Source organism: Dermochelys coriacea, chromosome 13 (genome assembly GCF_009764565.3).
Source record: "Dermochelys coriacea isolate rDerCor1 chromosome 13, rDerCor1.pri.v4, whole genome shotgun sequence".
In the NCBI taxonomy this organism is placed as follows: domain Eukaryota; kingdom Metazoa; phylum Chordata; order Testudines; family Dermochelyidae; genus Dermochelys; species Dermochelys coriacea.
Genome location: NC_050080.1, coordinates 40,979,682 through 40,996,326, shown reverse-complemented (window position 1 = coordinate 40,996,326; position 16,645 = coordinate 40,979,682). Strand labels below are relative to the sequence as shown.

General features: G+C 45.8%; 1 protein-coding gene across 1 annotated transcript; it reads right to left on the bottom strand.

The window, feature by feature from the left end:
* Positions 1-6,134: 6,134 nt before the first annotated feature.
* Positions 6,135-9,285, bottom strand: LOC119842075 (olfactory receptor 958-like). Its single transcript, XM_038369977.2, has 3 exons — positions 9,205-9,285; positions 8,127-8,150; positions 6,135-7,049 (listed from the first exon to the last, which is right to left on the bottom strand). Exons 1-3 carry the CDS (start codon positions 9,283-9,285, stop codon positions 6,135-6,137), a joined length of 1,020 nt encoding a protein of 339 aa, XP_038225905.2.
* Positions 9,286-16,645: the final 7,360 nt, after the last annotated feature.

The window sequence follows — 16,645 nt, the reverse complement described above, 5'->3', positions numbered from 1 at the left end:
TTCTCATGCCCAGTTCTGCCTTTTTAATTGTGTTGCAAGTTAACTGTATGGCGGATATACACCAGTGTAACGGCGAGAAGAATTTGGCCCATAACATAGTTATATTAGTATACATCAGAGCACTAGCAGAGAGACAATGGAGGTGGAGCATTAACATTGAGAATGGGGTGGAGAGTAAAGATAATCTAGGCGTGGCCCAATGCCTAAACAAATACTTTGCCCAAGTTTTTATTAAGGCGAATGAAAAGCTTAGAGGTAGTGGCAGGGTGGCTAATGGGAATGAGGATATGGAGGTAGAAATTACCACATTTGAGGTGGAAGTCAAATTCAAACAGCTTAATGGGACTAACTCAGGGGGCCCGGATCATCTCCATCCAAGATATTAAGGGAACTGGCACATGAAATTGTAAGGCCAATAGCAAGGATCTTTAATGAACCTATAAGCTCAGGGGTGACTATGACTGGAGAATTCTCCTATGACTGGAGAATTGCTAATATAGTTCATATTTTTAAGAAAGGGGGGAAAAAGTGATGCAGGAAATGACAAGTCTGTTAGTTTGACCTCAATTGTATGCAAGGCCTTGGAACAAATTTTGAAAGAGAAAGTAGATAAAGACATAGAGGTGAACAATAACTGGGATAAAATACAACATGGTTTTATAAAATGTATATCCTGCCAGACCAACCTGATCTCCTTCTTTGAGAAGATAACTGATTTCTTTAGACAAAGGAAATGCAGTAGATCTAATCTCCCTGGATTTCAGTATTTGATACAGTTCCACATGGGAAATTATTAGTTAAATTGGAGAAGATGAGAATTGAAAGGGGGATATTGGACTGATTAAAAGATAGACTGCAATAGAGAAGGCTACATTTTAGTCATAGGTATTTTTAGTAAAAGTCATGGACGTGACCTGTCCATGACTTGTACTATATACCCTTGATTAAAACTTGGGTGCTCTGGGGGGGTGGCCCAGGACCCCCACTGGTGCGGGGTTGGGGGGGACTGGGCAGTGGTCTGTGGCTCAGGACCCCTGCTGTGGCTGAGGGTGGGTGTTGGCAGGGCTGGCAGGCTCCCTATCCAGCCCCACGCGGCTCTCTGGAAGCGGCAACATGTCCCTTGACTCCTAGGCTGAGGGACAGCCAGGGAGGCTCCATGCACTGCCCCTGCCCTGAGTGCCAGCTCCGCAGCTCCCATTGCCCAGGAACATTGCCAATGGGAGCTGTGGGGGCAGTGCCTGCGGGTAGAGGCAGCATGCAGACCTGCTTGGCTGCACCTCTGCCTAGGAGCCGAGGAAGGGACATGTCGCCCTTTCTGGAGATCCCCCCAAGGTAAGCGCCACCAAGAGCCATCACCCACTCCCATATCCCAACCCCCTGCCTCAACCTGGAGCCCCCTTTCCATACCCACACTCCTGCTGCTGCTGCTGGGTGTGGGGAGCGTGGTGGCCAAAGTCTGCACCAGCAGCAGTTGGTGTAGCTGGTCCAGGGGCTGCCCGAGCTGCTCAGGTGGCCCCTGGGCCAGCCGCACTGGCCGCTGCAGAATTCATGGAGGTCACAGAAAGTCATGGAATCTGTGACTTCTGTGACCTCTGTGATAGACTTGGAGACTTAACAATGGGTCATACTGACGGGTGAACTGTCAGGTTGGAGGGAGGTTACTAACAGAGTTCCTATGGATTGATTTTGAGACCAATCTTATTTAACCTTTTTATTTCTGATGTTAGCACAAAAAGTGGAAGTGTGCTAATAAAATTTGCAGATGACACAAAGTTGGGGGGTATTGCCAATACTGGGGAGGACCGGAATATCCTACAAATCAACCTGGATTGACCTTGTAAACTGGAGTTATAGAAAAGGGTTGAACTTTAATAGTGCAAAATGTAAAGTCATAAATGTAGAATGATGGGAACACTGAGCCTTGGGATGGCTCTGGGGGATCAGATTGTTGCTTTGGTGGATGTGCATGAAAACTCTGTGGACACAAGGGAGGCAGTTACACCTTGTGTAAAATTAATATGGCTAATATAATGTTATGGAGGTTAAACTATGGAAGGAATGTGCATTTTCCCAGGATGTGTGCAGTGTATATTGGAGAAGGGGTAAAAGAAATGCAAACAAAACATGGTACTTAATTAAAATCCTATTAGGGCTCCAAAAGGAGCCACAATAGGTTGTGCTTTCTTTTTCAGATCTCTGTGTGTTTTGGAGCAGGGGATGAAAGTGGAAAGTAATCAGAACTCTAGTGGAAGTAAAATGTTTCCCTTTTAAGACAGTCTCTGAGCTGCTAACAGCTTTGGATCTAAAAGCAAGCTAGTAAGCCTCTGTGTAAATGCAAATCACCTAGTTGATGGGCACAAAAGGAGCTGCAAATAATGAATACATCTGGTCAGCAAACAAGCTACTAGAAGACTCAAATTATGGCCCTCCAGGAAAGGGAGGTGAAAAAACAAGTCAAGCCTGAAAATAAGGGGGACATTTTAACCTTAAGGGGTGTGTGGGTGTGGGTAGGGGGAAATGGGAACAGGGAATGGGGGTGGGGAAATTGGAATCATGTTTGGCTAAGGGCAGGAATGGGAACAGGGACACAGGTATAAGGCTCTGTGGTGTCTGAGCTGGGAAGGGAGACACTAAGGAAGGAAACTGGAATCATGCTTGCTGGAAGTTCACCCCAATAAACATCGAATTGTTTGCACCGTTGGACTTCGGGTATTGTTGGTCTCTGTTCATGCGAGAAGGACCAGGGAAGTAAGTGGGTGAAGGAATAAGCCCCCTAACAAAAAGGGTTGAACTTTAATAGTGCAAAGTGTAAAGTCATAAATGTAGGGACTAATAACAAGAATTTTTGCTATAAGCTGGGGATTTATAAGTTGGAAGTGATAGAGGAGGAGAAAACCCTAGGTGTTTTGGTTGATCACAGGATGACTATGAGCTGTCAATCTGATGTAGCCTGGAAAAGGCTAACACGGTTCTGGCGTGCATCAGGTGAGGTATTTCCAGTAGAGACAGGGAATTGTTAGTACCATTATACCAGGCATTGGTGAGACCTCATCTGTGTGCAGGTCCAGTCTCCCATGTTTAAGAAAGATGAATTCAAACTGGAACAGGTGCAGAGAAGGGCTATGAGGATGATCCGAGGAATGGAAAACCTGTCTTATGAGAGGGAATTCAAAGAGCTCGGCTTGTTTAGCCTCACCAGACAAAGGCTGAGGGGAGATATGACTGTGCTCTCTAAATACATCAGAGGGATAAATACCAGGCAGGCAGAGGAGTTATTTAAGTGAAGTGCCAATGTGGACAGAAGAACAAATGAATATAAACTGGCCATCGCAAAGTTTAGGCTTGAAACTAGGCGAAGGTTTCCAGCCAGCAGAGGAGGGAAGTTCTGGAACAGCCTCCCAAGGGGAGCAGTGGGGGCAAAAAACCTAAATGGCGTCAAAGGAGGCTGGTGGCACCTTAGAGACGAAGAGATTGATTTGGGCCTCAGCTTTCGTGGATAAAAACCCCCCTTCTCCAGAGGCATCTGGGGTTTTTACCTATGAAAGCTGAGGCCCAAATCAATCTGTTTGTCTCTAAGGTGCCACCAGACTCCTAGTTGTTTTTGTGGATACAGACTGACACGGCTGCCCCCTGATACTAAGTGGCTTCAAGACGGAGCTTTGTAAGTTCATGAAGGGGAGGGTGTGGTGGGATGGCCTACAATGGCATGGAGCTGCCAGCAGCCAATATCTTCAACGGCCAGTGATGGGACACTAATTGGGGAGGGCTCTGAGTTACTACAGAGAATTCTGTCCCAGGTGTCTGGCTGCTGGGGCTGGCCCACATGTTCAGGGTCTAACCAATCACCTATTTGGGGTAGGGAAGGAATTTCCCCCAGTCAGATTGGCAGAGACCTGGGGGTATGTGTGTGTGTGGGGTTTCGCCTTCCTTGGCAGCAGGTTTAAACTAGTGTCAATGGTGGATTCTCTGTAACTTGAAGTCTTTAAACCATGATTTGAGGACATCAGTAACTCACTCAGAGGTTAAGGGTCTGTAACAGGAGAGGGTGGGTGAGTACTGTGCAGGAGGTCAGACTCTATGATCATGATGGTCCCTACAAGTCTATGAGTTACTCCAGATTTACCCTAGTGTAACAGAGAGGAGACTTTGTCCCTTTGAGCCTCACTGGGCCTGAGTCTAGTGCTACTTCAGCTTTGCACTAGAGGAAACCCATTGATTTCAGTAGTGGTGTAAAACTGGAATGGGGGGGTGAAGCTGTGCTGTGGTGTTAAAAACTTTTTCTGCAGCTACAGAAAACTTCTTTATAGAAATATTAATAACACCTCGCTGTTACAGAGCATTTTGTGTTCATTTTATAGATGGGGAAACCGAGGCACAGAGTGGTGAACTGACTTGCCCAAGGTCACTCAGAAGGCCAGTAGCAGAGCCAGGAATAAAACCCAAATCTCCTAAGTCCCAGTTCATTGCACTATCACTAGGCAACAGTGCCTCTGGTTGCTCCTAACACTCATAAGGTTACTTTTGCCTCAGTCGTTTATCTGGCAGGATTAAAAATGCACAGAAGTTTTAAAGGGGTATTATTCTTTTATTTATTAAGGATTAATAATGTATTTACCCATTAAACCCCACTTCCTTTTCCAACATCCTATATTTTAAATTGCAATAGCCCTAACACAATACATGGACACCAGACTCATGTCGAATATTTCTTCAAAATAATATTTTAATTGCCTTTTACAAGAGATCAGACAGAAATATTGCAGCTGAGATTTCCAGAGGGAAAAAGCCAGGTGGAAAATAAAAACAAAAAAAATAAATGTTGATGTTATTCCTGTTTTGCAGGGCTCAATGAACAATATCCACGGTTGAGTTTTTTCCCCTTTTTCATTCTATCATTTTTCCCCTCAGACACTCTGTCATTTTTCCAAAGTGGAGGAAGTTTTGAAAAGATTCAGAATGGGAAAACAAAACAAACCTCCCACAAACCCATAACCGTATTTCACTTTATTGCGTTCAGGGAAAAAAAAAAAAAGGACAAAGGAAAAAAGTGGAGAAGGGGAAAACCCACTTTCTTTCACTCCTCCTCCATCTCTTGCAGAAGAGAGAAAGCAGCCTCACTAATCTCTCTCTCTCAGTGGTCTCAGTAGCTCTAGGTTACACATGTATAATGGGTGGGGAAACTGAGGCACAAAGCAATGTAGTGAGTTACTTAAGGTCAAATACAGAATCTTCTATGAAGCCTATACTGGAACCTAGATATCCTGTGTCCCAGGCCTTTGTCTTAACTGTAAGATAATGGTTTGCAAATAATTCCCATGGGCTCTTTAAATGTAGGTATGTTGAATTGATACAGTTCTCAATTACAAGATACTATAGCCACCTGCTCTCTTGGCATCTCCCTCTATGGCTGCCCAGTGCCCATGGTTTGGAGATCAATGGAGCTTTCCCATTATTCATGAGATGCTACAGTAGTTTTAAAAATCAATGTACACATTTTGTGCACTGATCTCCCATTGCAAGTTTTCTTTTCTCAGGCACCATAAGTCTGGATTTGTGGCATTTTAATGCAGCTAAACATATGCGTGTACATCTGGGAACAAAGAATCGAGGCTGTGCTTACAGGACGGGGGCCTCTCTCCCGGGGAGCAGCAACTCTGAAAAAGATTTGGGGATCATGGTGAAGAATTAGCTGAATGTGAGCCCCCGGTGCGATGCTGTGGCCAGAAGACCTAATGTGACCTTGGGATATATAAAGGAGCAATCTCTAGTATGAACAGAGAGGTGATTTTACCATTGGTGTGACCGCTGATGGTACACTGTGTACAGTTCTGGTGTTCACAATTCCAGACAGGTGTTGACACATTGGAGAGGAATCAGAGAAGAGCCATGAGAATAATTGAAGGAGTGCAAAACCTGCCTTATAATGATGGACTTAAAGAGTTCGAGCTCTGTAGAGCTGTGTAATAAGGACAAGATTTTCAAAGTCCTCTTCAAGGTTTGACTCTCCAATTTCTTTTAATTGTAGTGCAGACTGAGTGTGCCTGTCCCTTAGGCAGCTTTGAAAATGTCAGCCTTACAGCATGTCAAAGACAGCTCCAAGATGACCCATATGCTATGCCTGCAGCTGCTGCATATCAACGTGCAGGCATTTGACCCCCTCTCAGTTTTCTTAGAGCCGCTTTCATCTCCTTGTTCCTCAGCGTGTAGATGGCTGGGTTCAGCATGGGCGTGACCACTTTGCTGAAGATCTGCACAGGGGTCACCTGCACTTTGCTCAGCTGGGGCTGAGTGTAGACTAGGGCGCAGGGCCCGAAGAACACTGTCGTTACCGCCAGATGTGAGGCGCAAGTGGAGGCTGCTTTGCGCCGCCCTTCAGCCGAGTTCATCTTCAGGACGGAATAGATGATCCTGATGTAGGACGCGAGGATGAGGAGGAAGCAGATCATGGGCACCATACCAGTGTTGGTGAAGGTCACAGTCTCAATGATGTATGTGTCTGCACAGGCCAGCTTGACCACCGGGAAGATGTCACAGAAGAAATAGTCCACCACATTGGATCCGCAGTAGGGCAGCGTGAAGGTCAGGCTGGTGAGGATGGTGGTGTGGAAGGAGCTGGTGATCCAGGTGCCAGCAGCCAGAAGGGCACACACCCTCCGGTTCATGATAAGCAGGTAGCGCAGCGGGTGGCAGATGGCCACGTACCGGTCATAGGCCATGACGGTGTAGAGAAGGCACTCGGTACTGCCCAGGAAGTTCCAGAAGAAGACCTGGGACATGCACCCACCCAGAGAGATGGTTCTACTCTTGGCCCAGAGGTTGGCAAGGAATTTAGGGGTGCTGATGGAGGAAAAACTGATGTCCAGCATGGAGAGGTTGCAGAGGAAGAAATACATGGGGGTGTGCAGACGGGGGTCAACAAGGATGGCTAATAAGATGAGCAGGTTGCCCAGCAGAGTGCAGAGGTAGAAGGCTAAGAAGGTGATGAAGAGGATGGTCTGGAGGCTGTCGGTGTTGGAGATCCCTAAGAGGATGAAATGAGTCACCACAGTGTGGTTGACCCACCCCACATGGGACTCATTCCTGGGGTAGGGGAGAGAAATAATGCCAGTGAGTTACTGAAAGAAAAAGACCTGTCATCCTAGAACTGCAATGCTCACCCTTCCTTTTAAAGCCCCCATGACTCACAGTCATTAGGAGTGGTGTATATTTCTATCATTGTAATGCCAGTTGGGGTCAGGGCCTCACTGTGCTGGTGCTGAACATGGAAAGAGAAAATGTCTGCCTTGACGTTCCTACGGTTCAGAGAGGAACAAAGGGGATGTATTTTCTATTCTATTCTAGTCCATTCCAGTTTCTTTTCCTCTTTCCTATCCTATTCCAATGTCTTCAATTCTGTTCTGTCTAGGCCCTTTCCCCACCTCTGTCACCACAGTATCTTTGAGTCTTCCTTTTGTGGCTAGCATTTGTCATATATAGTTTGGTCTCTCTCTCACGCTCTCTGCAGAGGAATAGCCGTGCGTGCAGTGGAGTGATTGTGTTAGTTGGGTTTTGTTGTTATAAATGCACTGGCTGCTACGTGTTTGTGCTAAGGAAGAGGACGAGGATGGAAATTACAAACCAATGAATGTGGTGAAGAATTGCCCCAGCTTTGTTAATGATGTGAATTGTTGGGGAGGGTGTTAATGGGATTAGCGAGAGAAGGAAAAGGAAAGAAGAAGGGGAATAGTCATAGCCAGAGGTGCTGGAACTCGGGCTGCTGGGGGGGAGCAACTCCTCCCTTGACATGGTCATCATCCTTTCCAGGGTTCACAGTTCAGTTCAATTGCTCAGCACCCCCACTACACAAATTGTTCCACAGCACCCCTGGCCACAGCTTGTCTCTGCTCGGCCGTGATCAGCAGGCTCGGCTCTGTGGATAACATGCCAGAGGGATTTTTAAGGTGAGATTTAAAGGACAATAACAAAGACCCTGTTTGGGTTTTGCTAGGGAGTTTTTGCTATGCAGGAGAGGCAGAGCTGAAGGGGAGATGCTGGCAGGTTGGGTTTATGACAGGTGGAGAGAGGGAGATAAATCATAGAGATACACAACAGACAGACAGGCAGGCAGGTACTGCACAGAAAAGGATGGATAGACGGCTGGATCGATTTCTCTCTAAAGAAAATATTTGGCTGATGTCATAGATTCATAGATTCATAGATACTAAGGTCAGAAGGGACCATTCTGATCATCTAGTCCGACCTCCTGCTCAGCGCAGGCCACAGAATCTCACCCACCCTCTCCTACGAAAAACCTCACCTATGTCTGAGCTATTGAAGTCCTCAAATCGTGGTTTAAAGACTTCAAGGAGCAGAGAAGCCTCCCTCAAGTGACCCATGCACCATGCTACAGAGGAAGGCGAAAAACCTCCAGGGCCTCTTCCAATCTGTCCTGGAGGAAAATTCCTTCCCGACCCCAAATATGGCGATCAGCTAAACCCTGAGCATATGGGCAAGATTCACCAGCCAGATACTACAGAAAATTCTTTCCTGGGTAACTCAGATCCCATCCATCTAATATCCCATCTCCCTCTGTGCGAGACAAAGACTGACAGATTCAGAGACAGGCAGAGACCGAGGGACAGAGAGAGAAGAACTTTACCAAAGCAGGAGTCTTACACTGGCTGCATTGGGAGAGGCCGATCCAGCTGCCTGGAATTCTTCCTTTCTGTCCTTGGCCGTGACTCCTGTGTAGCACCATCCAGCTTTCTTATCCCAAATGGCCCATCGCCCAGGAGAGGTGCACAGCCTGGGCTCTTGGTATCCAACTCAGAGACCTAATCCGCTCTGAAGCTAGCCAGGGCTGCCCACAGCGTATCACCCCACTCTGCCGCCGAGCCCCCCAGCTTCCTCACAGCTTCCAGCCTCCTTATGGCTCTCCGTGGTCTTTAAATCCCCTTTGGACCCTTCAGGACCAGGGCCCTGAATCCCCATCAGGCTCCCAGACTGAGACCGCAGCAGAATGGAGATTTTGCATCATTTGAGAGAACGCCCATAGACCTCCAGGACCAAGCCCTCTGCCGGCATCAGTAAGTGTAACACCATGGAACTGAAAGGGCCAGATCCCCAGCTCCACCAGGGTCCAAATTCTGCTCTCGCTCCTCCTGACCTGACTCCTGGGGAACTCCACTGGATTCCCTGGGGCTGTTTCCCCTCTCAGTCACGCACCCTGGTGTAAATCAGGAGTAACGCCATTGGACTGAAAGGAGCTGTGTAGATTTCTACCAGCTGAGAATCTGACCCAGACATTGTGAGGGAGGGAGGGGACGTTCATGCTCATCTAGGCTGTCCTACTGTGTGACACAAGGCAGAGAATCCCCGCCAGTGGTGTGAAATAGGAGTAACCTGGGCCACAGGTTCAGCTGAAGGCCTCTGAATCCAGCAGAGCTTTATCCTTGGTTTGTATCCCCTGCTGTTCCTCTGCCCCCTTCTCTGTGCACAGGGATGTGTCCATTCACTGGTGTGCTTATGTGAGGGTGAAATTCACTGCTGTACAGACAGATGACAACAAATGTCCTGTGCACCACATCTCATCACTTTTTGCAGTACACTAGAGACTCTGACAAGAGCATTGAGTCATTTTTGGCAGTATAATAGGCGCTCCCCCCCACCCCGCCAACTCCAACAATATCATGGAACTCCTGGGGGAATTCTGCACTAGTGGGAACAGAGCCACATAGGAACAGGGGAGTGGCTGGTGGGGGCACAGAGACACATGGGGACAGGGAGGGCGTACAGGGACAAATAGGGACAGATGGAGCAGGGCTACATGGGGATAGGGGAGTGGGTGTCTGGACACATGTGGACAGGGGTGGATGTACCTGACTGAACAGGAGAGGCTCGGGGTTACCAGGGTCTGCATGGGGAAGCTCCCTAAGAATCCCTTCCCACCCCACAAAATAACTTGTTCCATACTTTCCCCATCCATACCCAACAACCTTCCAAGTTCACACCCAGGCTCCTTCCCAGCAATTTACTTCCCTCTCCCTCCGGTCCTCCATTATCCCTGACTCCCCCAAGCCTTTGCACTGTTTCTGAGGGCGAGAGAAATATGGTTCTGTATTGTAGTTTAAATTGATTATTACTCAGAGTTCTGAATTAATATGCCTAGTAAAGAATCTATTTGTCAAAAAACATTTCCTGAATCTTTTTTTTTTGTCTCAATTGTTAAAGACATACTTGCTGACAGGTATTATAAAATAAATGACCACAAATAATTGAAATTGGTGTCAAGTATCAAAGGGGTAGCTGTGTTAGTCTGTATCCACAAAAACAATGAGGAGTCCGGTGGTACCTTAAAGACTAACAGATTTATTTGGGCATTAAACTTTCATGGGAAAAAAGCCCAGTTCTTCAGATGCTTATGCCCAAATAAATCTGTTAGTCTTTAAAGTGCCACCTTGCTGTTTTTTTGAAATTGGTGTGATTGTGTTGTATTATTTTAACACAAGATGCAGAATTTGATGCAGAATTTTCAAATATTGTGTGCAGAATTTTTAATTTTTTGGTGCAGAATTCCCCCAGGAGTAAGGCTTGGACTTAAAGCAAAGATTCAGCACCTTTGTTATGTACAAAGGAATTGGAGAGGGTTCAGAGACGAGCAATAAAAATGACTTGAGGGCTGGAAAAAATTTGCCTCACAGAGAGAGGTTTAAGAAGGTCAATCTATTTAGCTTATCAGAAAGAAGATCAAGAGGTGACTTGGTGACAGGGAGTGAGAACCTTCATGGGAAGAAAAGACAAGGTATGAATCACCTCTTTAATCCAGCAGAGAAAGGCACAACAAGAACTAATGACTGGAAGCTGAAGTCCGGTGAGCTCAAATTAGAAACAAAACTATGCATTTTTTAATAGGAAAGGTGATTAATTATTAACACTAGCAACCAAGGGAGGTGATGGAGTCTCTATCTTTTGAAGTCTTCAGATCAAGGTGGGATGTCTTTCTGGAAGATATGCTTTAGTCAAATACAAGCTATTGAACTCACTACAGGAGTACCCATATGAAATTCCCTGGCCTGTGTTACTAGATGATCTAATGGTCCTGGCCTTAAACTCCAGGAATCTATGAAAAAAAACCGACAGCATAGTCAAATATTATAGCTCTTACTCTCTGGGCACAGAACGACTTTTCTAACAATTTACAAATAAATCGGTTAATTTGTTTATGAATTAAAAAGCGTCCTTTTAATATTTAACACCTAGTTTTGGATCATTTCTTTGATCTGAAGGATCTTAATAATAAAATAGCTCAGAGGTGTCAAACTTCCCTTATGGTTAAAATTCACTGAAATCTTGTGTATTGGCTACAGCTGAAGACTTTAATTTGGATTAATGGTCATTTTCCCCTCCCCCCTATTATTTTTCATAAGTGAAAATTTCTCCTTCAGAACAGTCTGATGAACAACATGCTACTACAGAGAGTTCCATGTAGAACTGGCACTGCCCTCTTCCAAAATGGCTGACATCTGTCACGGAGTGTGGGGGAGTCCGGGCCCTGCACCCCTCTTCCTGAGTTTCACTCTGACTCTCAGCCAGCCAGTAAAACGGAAGGTTTATTGGACAATAGGAACACAGTCTAAAACAGAGCTTGTGGGTATAACCAGACCCCTCAGTCAAGTCCTTCTGGGGGGCAGGGAGCTTAGACCCCAGCCTTGGGGTTCCCTGCGTTGGACCACCCAGCCCAAAACTGAAACCAAAACCCCCCTCCCCCAGTCTCACTCCTCCACCCCCCGGCTCCTTCTCCAGCTTTCGTCCAGTTTCTCGGGCAAAGGTGTGACCTGGGTCCAACCCCCTCCCAGCTCAGGTGACAGGCTCAGGTCTCCTCACTCCAGTGCAGTCACCCCCTGCTCTCCCATCCCCCATGCAGACAGTCCCAGCAGAACTAGACAACATTCCCCAGTCAGTCCACCCCACTCCCTACTGCGTCACAACATCTCCTGCTGTTCTCAATGAGACTCGGGAAATAACTCACCCAGTTTGGTGGCTATCTGTCTCCCATTGTTCTCACTGGGACTGAAGCCACAGGCTGCCCATAAAAGCCTTCAAATGGTGGTTGCTGGCTTCATTCTTGCTGGAAAAAAGGAGTGGGAGTGGCCATTTTGAAAAAGGGTAGCTTATCTGAGGGAAGCTGTGGTTTTACTCTCCTTGAGGACTAAGGAGGTGGGAGGCCATTTTGAAAGATGGAAGTCCTTTGTGAGTTTCTCTAAAGGAGAAGATTTTATGTGCTGGCAGATAAACCTCCAGTTATGAAAAATAACAACCAAAATTACCACACACACACACACACACACACACACACACACACACACACACACACACACACACACACACAAGCAACTGAGAGGGCAAGAAGAGGAAACTTAGATTGTGTGGAAACAGGGGAAAGAGAAAAAAGAAACACTGTGTGTGTAGGTGTAACACCGACAGACCCCAGTCGTCAGCAGGTGGGATCAAACCTGGGGACTTTGAAGCTTAGTGAATGAGCCTCTACCACATGAGTGGGAGTGACCCATGTAGTGGAAGACAAATGAGGATGACTGGATGTGGAAGCTGCGGTATGTACATGATCCTGGAGGGGGTACCTGGAAAGAGTTTTGTCTGCATGAAGTGCCATCTCATAGAGCTGATGGAAGAGAAGATCCTAGGATTGGAGATGCAGGTGGAAAGTCTGACTGAGTTTAAAAGGGAGTTCAAGCAGATTATGGAGCAAAGACATGAGGCAGCTGAAGGGAAAAGCTCAGACTTGCAGATGGAAAGAGGACTGAAGAATTCTGAGGGGAGACTGCTGGGTGAAGAAAATGGACAGTGGAAGGATGTGACTAAGAGAAACAGGCAGAGAAAAAGACGGGCTAGTGAAGGAGAAATAGAACTTAAGAACAGGTTTGCAGAGTTGGAAAATGAAGAAGGGGCTCAGGAGGTGGTCACTGAAGGTGGAAGGGCAAGAAAGAAGAGAAGAGCTGCTAGTCCTATAGGAAAAGGGGAAGAGTCAATGGAGACTACACCAAATATGAGCCCCAGGAGGATACAGGATGGGTTGAAGAGGATTACAAGGGGGAATAGGAATGGAAAGAACGTGCAGCCAGAGGGAACAGGGGATAGACCGGAGAATTGCACTGTCACCAGGAAAAGGCAGGTCTACGTGATCGGGATCTCCTTACTGAGAAGAACAGACAGGCCTGTGACCAGAGCTGATCCAGAGAATAGAAGGGTGTGCTGACTTCCAGGTGCTAAGATACGGGATGTGGACCTGAGGTTGAAAAGGATCCTAAAGGGAGCAGGAAAAAATCCACTGATTGTCCTTCATGTGGGAACAAATGATACCAGTAGATTCTTACTGAAATGTATCAAGGGAGACTATGCCAGGCTGGGGAAGACGCTTAAGGAAATTGAGGCTCAGGTGATCTTCAGTGGGATTCTACCTGTTCCTAGAGAAGGACAACAAAGGTGTGACAAGATTATGACTATGAACAGATGGCTCAGGCAGTGGTGCTTTAAGGAGGGCTTTGGGAAGTATGGCCACTGGGAGGCATTCATGGACAGAGGACAGTTCTCTCGGGATGGACTTTGTCTGAGTAGTGAAGGAAATAGACTTCTAGGACGGAGGCTGGTACAACTGATTAAGAGAGCTTTAAACTAGGAATTTGGGAGAGATGGTTGGGAGATGTCCAGGTAATCTCCATGCTGGATTTTAGCATTGAGAGGGAAGAAGATGAAGTAAGAAAGGATACAGCCATGGGTAGGAGAATGTATATAAGGAGCGAGGGCAGTGTGGATACCAGTCTAATAGGTTATACTGGCTGTAGAATGACTGTGCCTAATAGGGTCCAAAATGTGAGCAAGGCCAAACAGCAAAAAATTAAGACGTTTGTACACCAATGCGAGGAGCCTAGGTAACAAAATGGAGGAACTAGAGCTACTGGTGCAGGAAGAAAAGCAGTACTTGTGGCACCTTAGAGACGAACAAATTTATTAGAGCATAAGCTTTCGTGAGCTACAGCTCACTTCATCGGATGCAATACAGACTAACACGGCTCCTACTCTGAAACCTGTCATGGTGCAGGAAGTGAAATCTGATATTATAGGGATAAGAGAAACATGGTGGAATAGTAGTCATGACTGGACTACAGGTATTGAAGCATATGTGCTGTTTAGGAAAGACAGAAATAAAGGTAAAGGTGGTGGAGTAGCATTGTAAATCAAGGATGAGGTAGAATGTAAAGAAATAAGAAGCGATGGAATGGATAAGACAGAGTCCATTTGGGCAAAAATCACATTGGGGAAGATAACTACTAGAGCCTCCTCTGTGATAGTACTTGGGGTGTGTTATAGACCGCTGGGATCAAATTTGGATATGGATAGAGCCCTCTTTAATGTTTTTAATGAAGTAAATACGAATGGAAATTGTGTGATCATGGGAGATTTTAACTTCCCAGATATAGACTGGAGGACCAGTGCTAGTAATAATAGAGCTCAGAATTTTCTAGATGCGATAGCAGATGGATTCCTTCATCAAGTAGTTGCTGAACTGACTAGAGAGGATGCCATTTTAGATTGGGTTTTGGTGAGTAGTGAGGACCTCATAGAAGAAATGGTTGTAGGGGACAACCTTGGTTCAAGTGATCATGAGCTAATTCAGTTCAAATTGAACAGAAGGATAAAAAATAAATCTGCGACTAGGGTTTTTGATTTCAAAAGGGCTGACTTTCAAAAATTAAGGAAATTAGTTAGGGAAGTGGATTGGACTGAAGAATTTATGGATCTAAAGGTACAGGAGGCCTGGGATTACTTTAAATCAAAGCTGCAGAAGCTATCAGAAGCCTGTATCCCAAGAATGGGGAAAAAATTCATAGGAAGGAGTTGTAGACCAAGCTGGATGAGCAAGCATCTTAGAGAGGTGATTAAGAAGAAGCAGAAAGCATACAGGGAGTGGAAGATGGGAGGGATCAGCAAGGAAAGCTACCTTATTGAGGTCAGAACATGTAGGGATAAAGTGAGACGGGCTAAAAGTTGAGTAGAGTTGGACCTTGCAAAGGGAATTAAAACCAATAGTAAAAGGTTCTATAGCCATATAAATAAGAAGAAAACTAAGAAAGAAGAAGTGGGGCCGCTAAACACTGAAGATGGAGTGGAGGTTAAAGATAATCTAGGCATGGCCCAATATCTAAACAAATACTTTGCTTCAGTCTTTAATAAGGCTAAAGAGGATCTTAGGGATAATGGTAGCATGACAAACGGGAATAAGGTTATGGAGATAGATATTACCATATCAGAGGTAGAAGCGAAACTCAAACAGCTTAATGGGACTAAATCGGGCCATGTTAGTCTGTATTCGCAAAAAGAAAGAAGTACTTGTGGCACCTTAGAGACTAACAAATTTATTTGAGCATAAGCTTTCGTGAGCTACTGCTCACTTCATCGGATGCATTTGGTGGAAAATACAGAGGGGAGATTTATATACACACAGAGAACATGAAACAATGGCTTTTTATCATACACACTGTAAGGAGAGTGATCACTTAAGATGAGCCATCACCAGCAGCGGGGGCGGGGGGGAAAGGAGGAAAACCTATCATGGTGACAAGCAAGGTAGGCTATTTCCAGCAGTTAACAAGAACATCTGAGGAACAGTGGGGGGTGGGGTGGGGGAGAGAAATAACATGGGGAAATAGTTTTACTTTGTGTAATGTCTCATCCATTCCCAGTATCTATTCAAGCCTAAGTTAATTGTATCCAGTTTGCAAATTAATTCCAATTCAGCAGTCTCTCGTTGGAGTCTGTTTTTGAAGTTTTTTTGTTGAAGGATAGCCACCCTCAGGTCTGTAATCGAGTGACCGGAGAGATTGAAGTGTTCTCCAACTGGTTTTTGAACGTTATAATTCTTGACGTCTGATTTGTGTCCATTTATTCTTTTACGTAGAGACTGTCCAGTTTGACCAATGTACATGGCAGAGGGGCATTGCTGGCACATGATGGCATCTATCACATTGGTAGATGCGCAGGTGAACGAGCCTCTGATAGTGAGGCTGATGTGATTAGGCCCTATGATGGTGTCCCCTGAATAGATATGTGGACAGAGTTGGCAACGGGCTTTGTTGCAAGGCTAGGTTCCTGGGTTAGTGGTTCTGTTGTATGGTGTGTGGTTGCTAGTGAGTATTTGCTTCAGATTGGGGGGCTGTCTGTAAGCAAGGACTGGCCTGTCTCCCAAGATCTGTGAGAGTGATGGGTCATCCTTCAGGATAGGTTGTAGATCCTTGATGATGCGTTGGAGAGGTTTTAGTTGGGGGCTGAAGGTGATGGCTAGTGGCGTTCTGTTATTTTCTTTGTTGGGCCTGTCCTTTAGTAGGTGACTTCTGGGTACTCTTCTGGCTCTGTCAATCTGTTTCTTTACTTCAGCAGGTGGGTATTGTAGTTGTAGAAATGCATGATAGAGATCTTGTAGGTGTTTGTCTCTGTCTGAGGGGTTGGAGCAAATGCAGTTATATCGTAGAGCTTGGCTGTAGACAATGGTTCGTGTGGTATGATCTGGATGAAAACTAGAGGCATGTAGGTAGGAATAGCGGTCAGTAGGTTTCCGATATAGGGTGGTGTTTATGTGACCTTTGCTTATTAG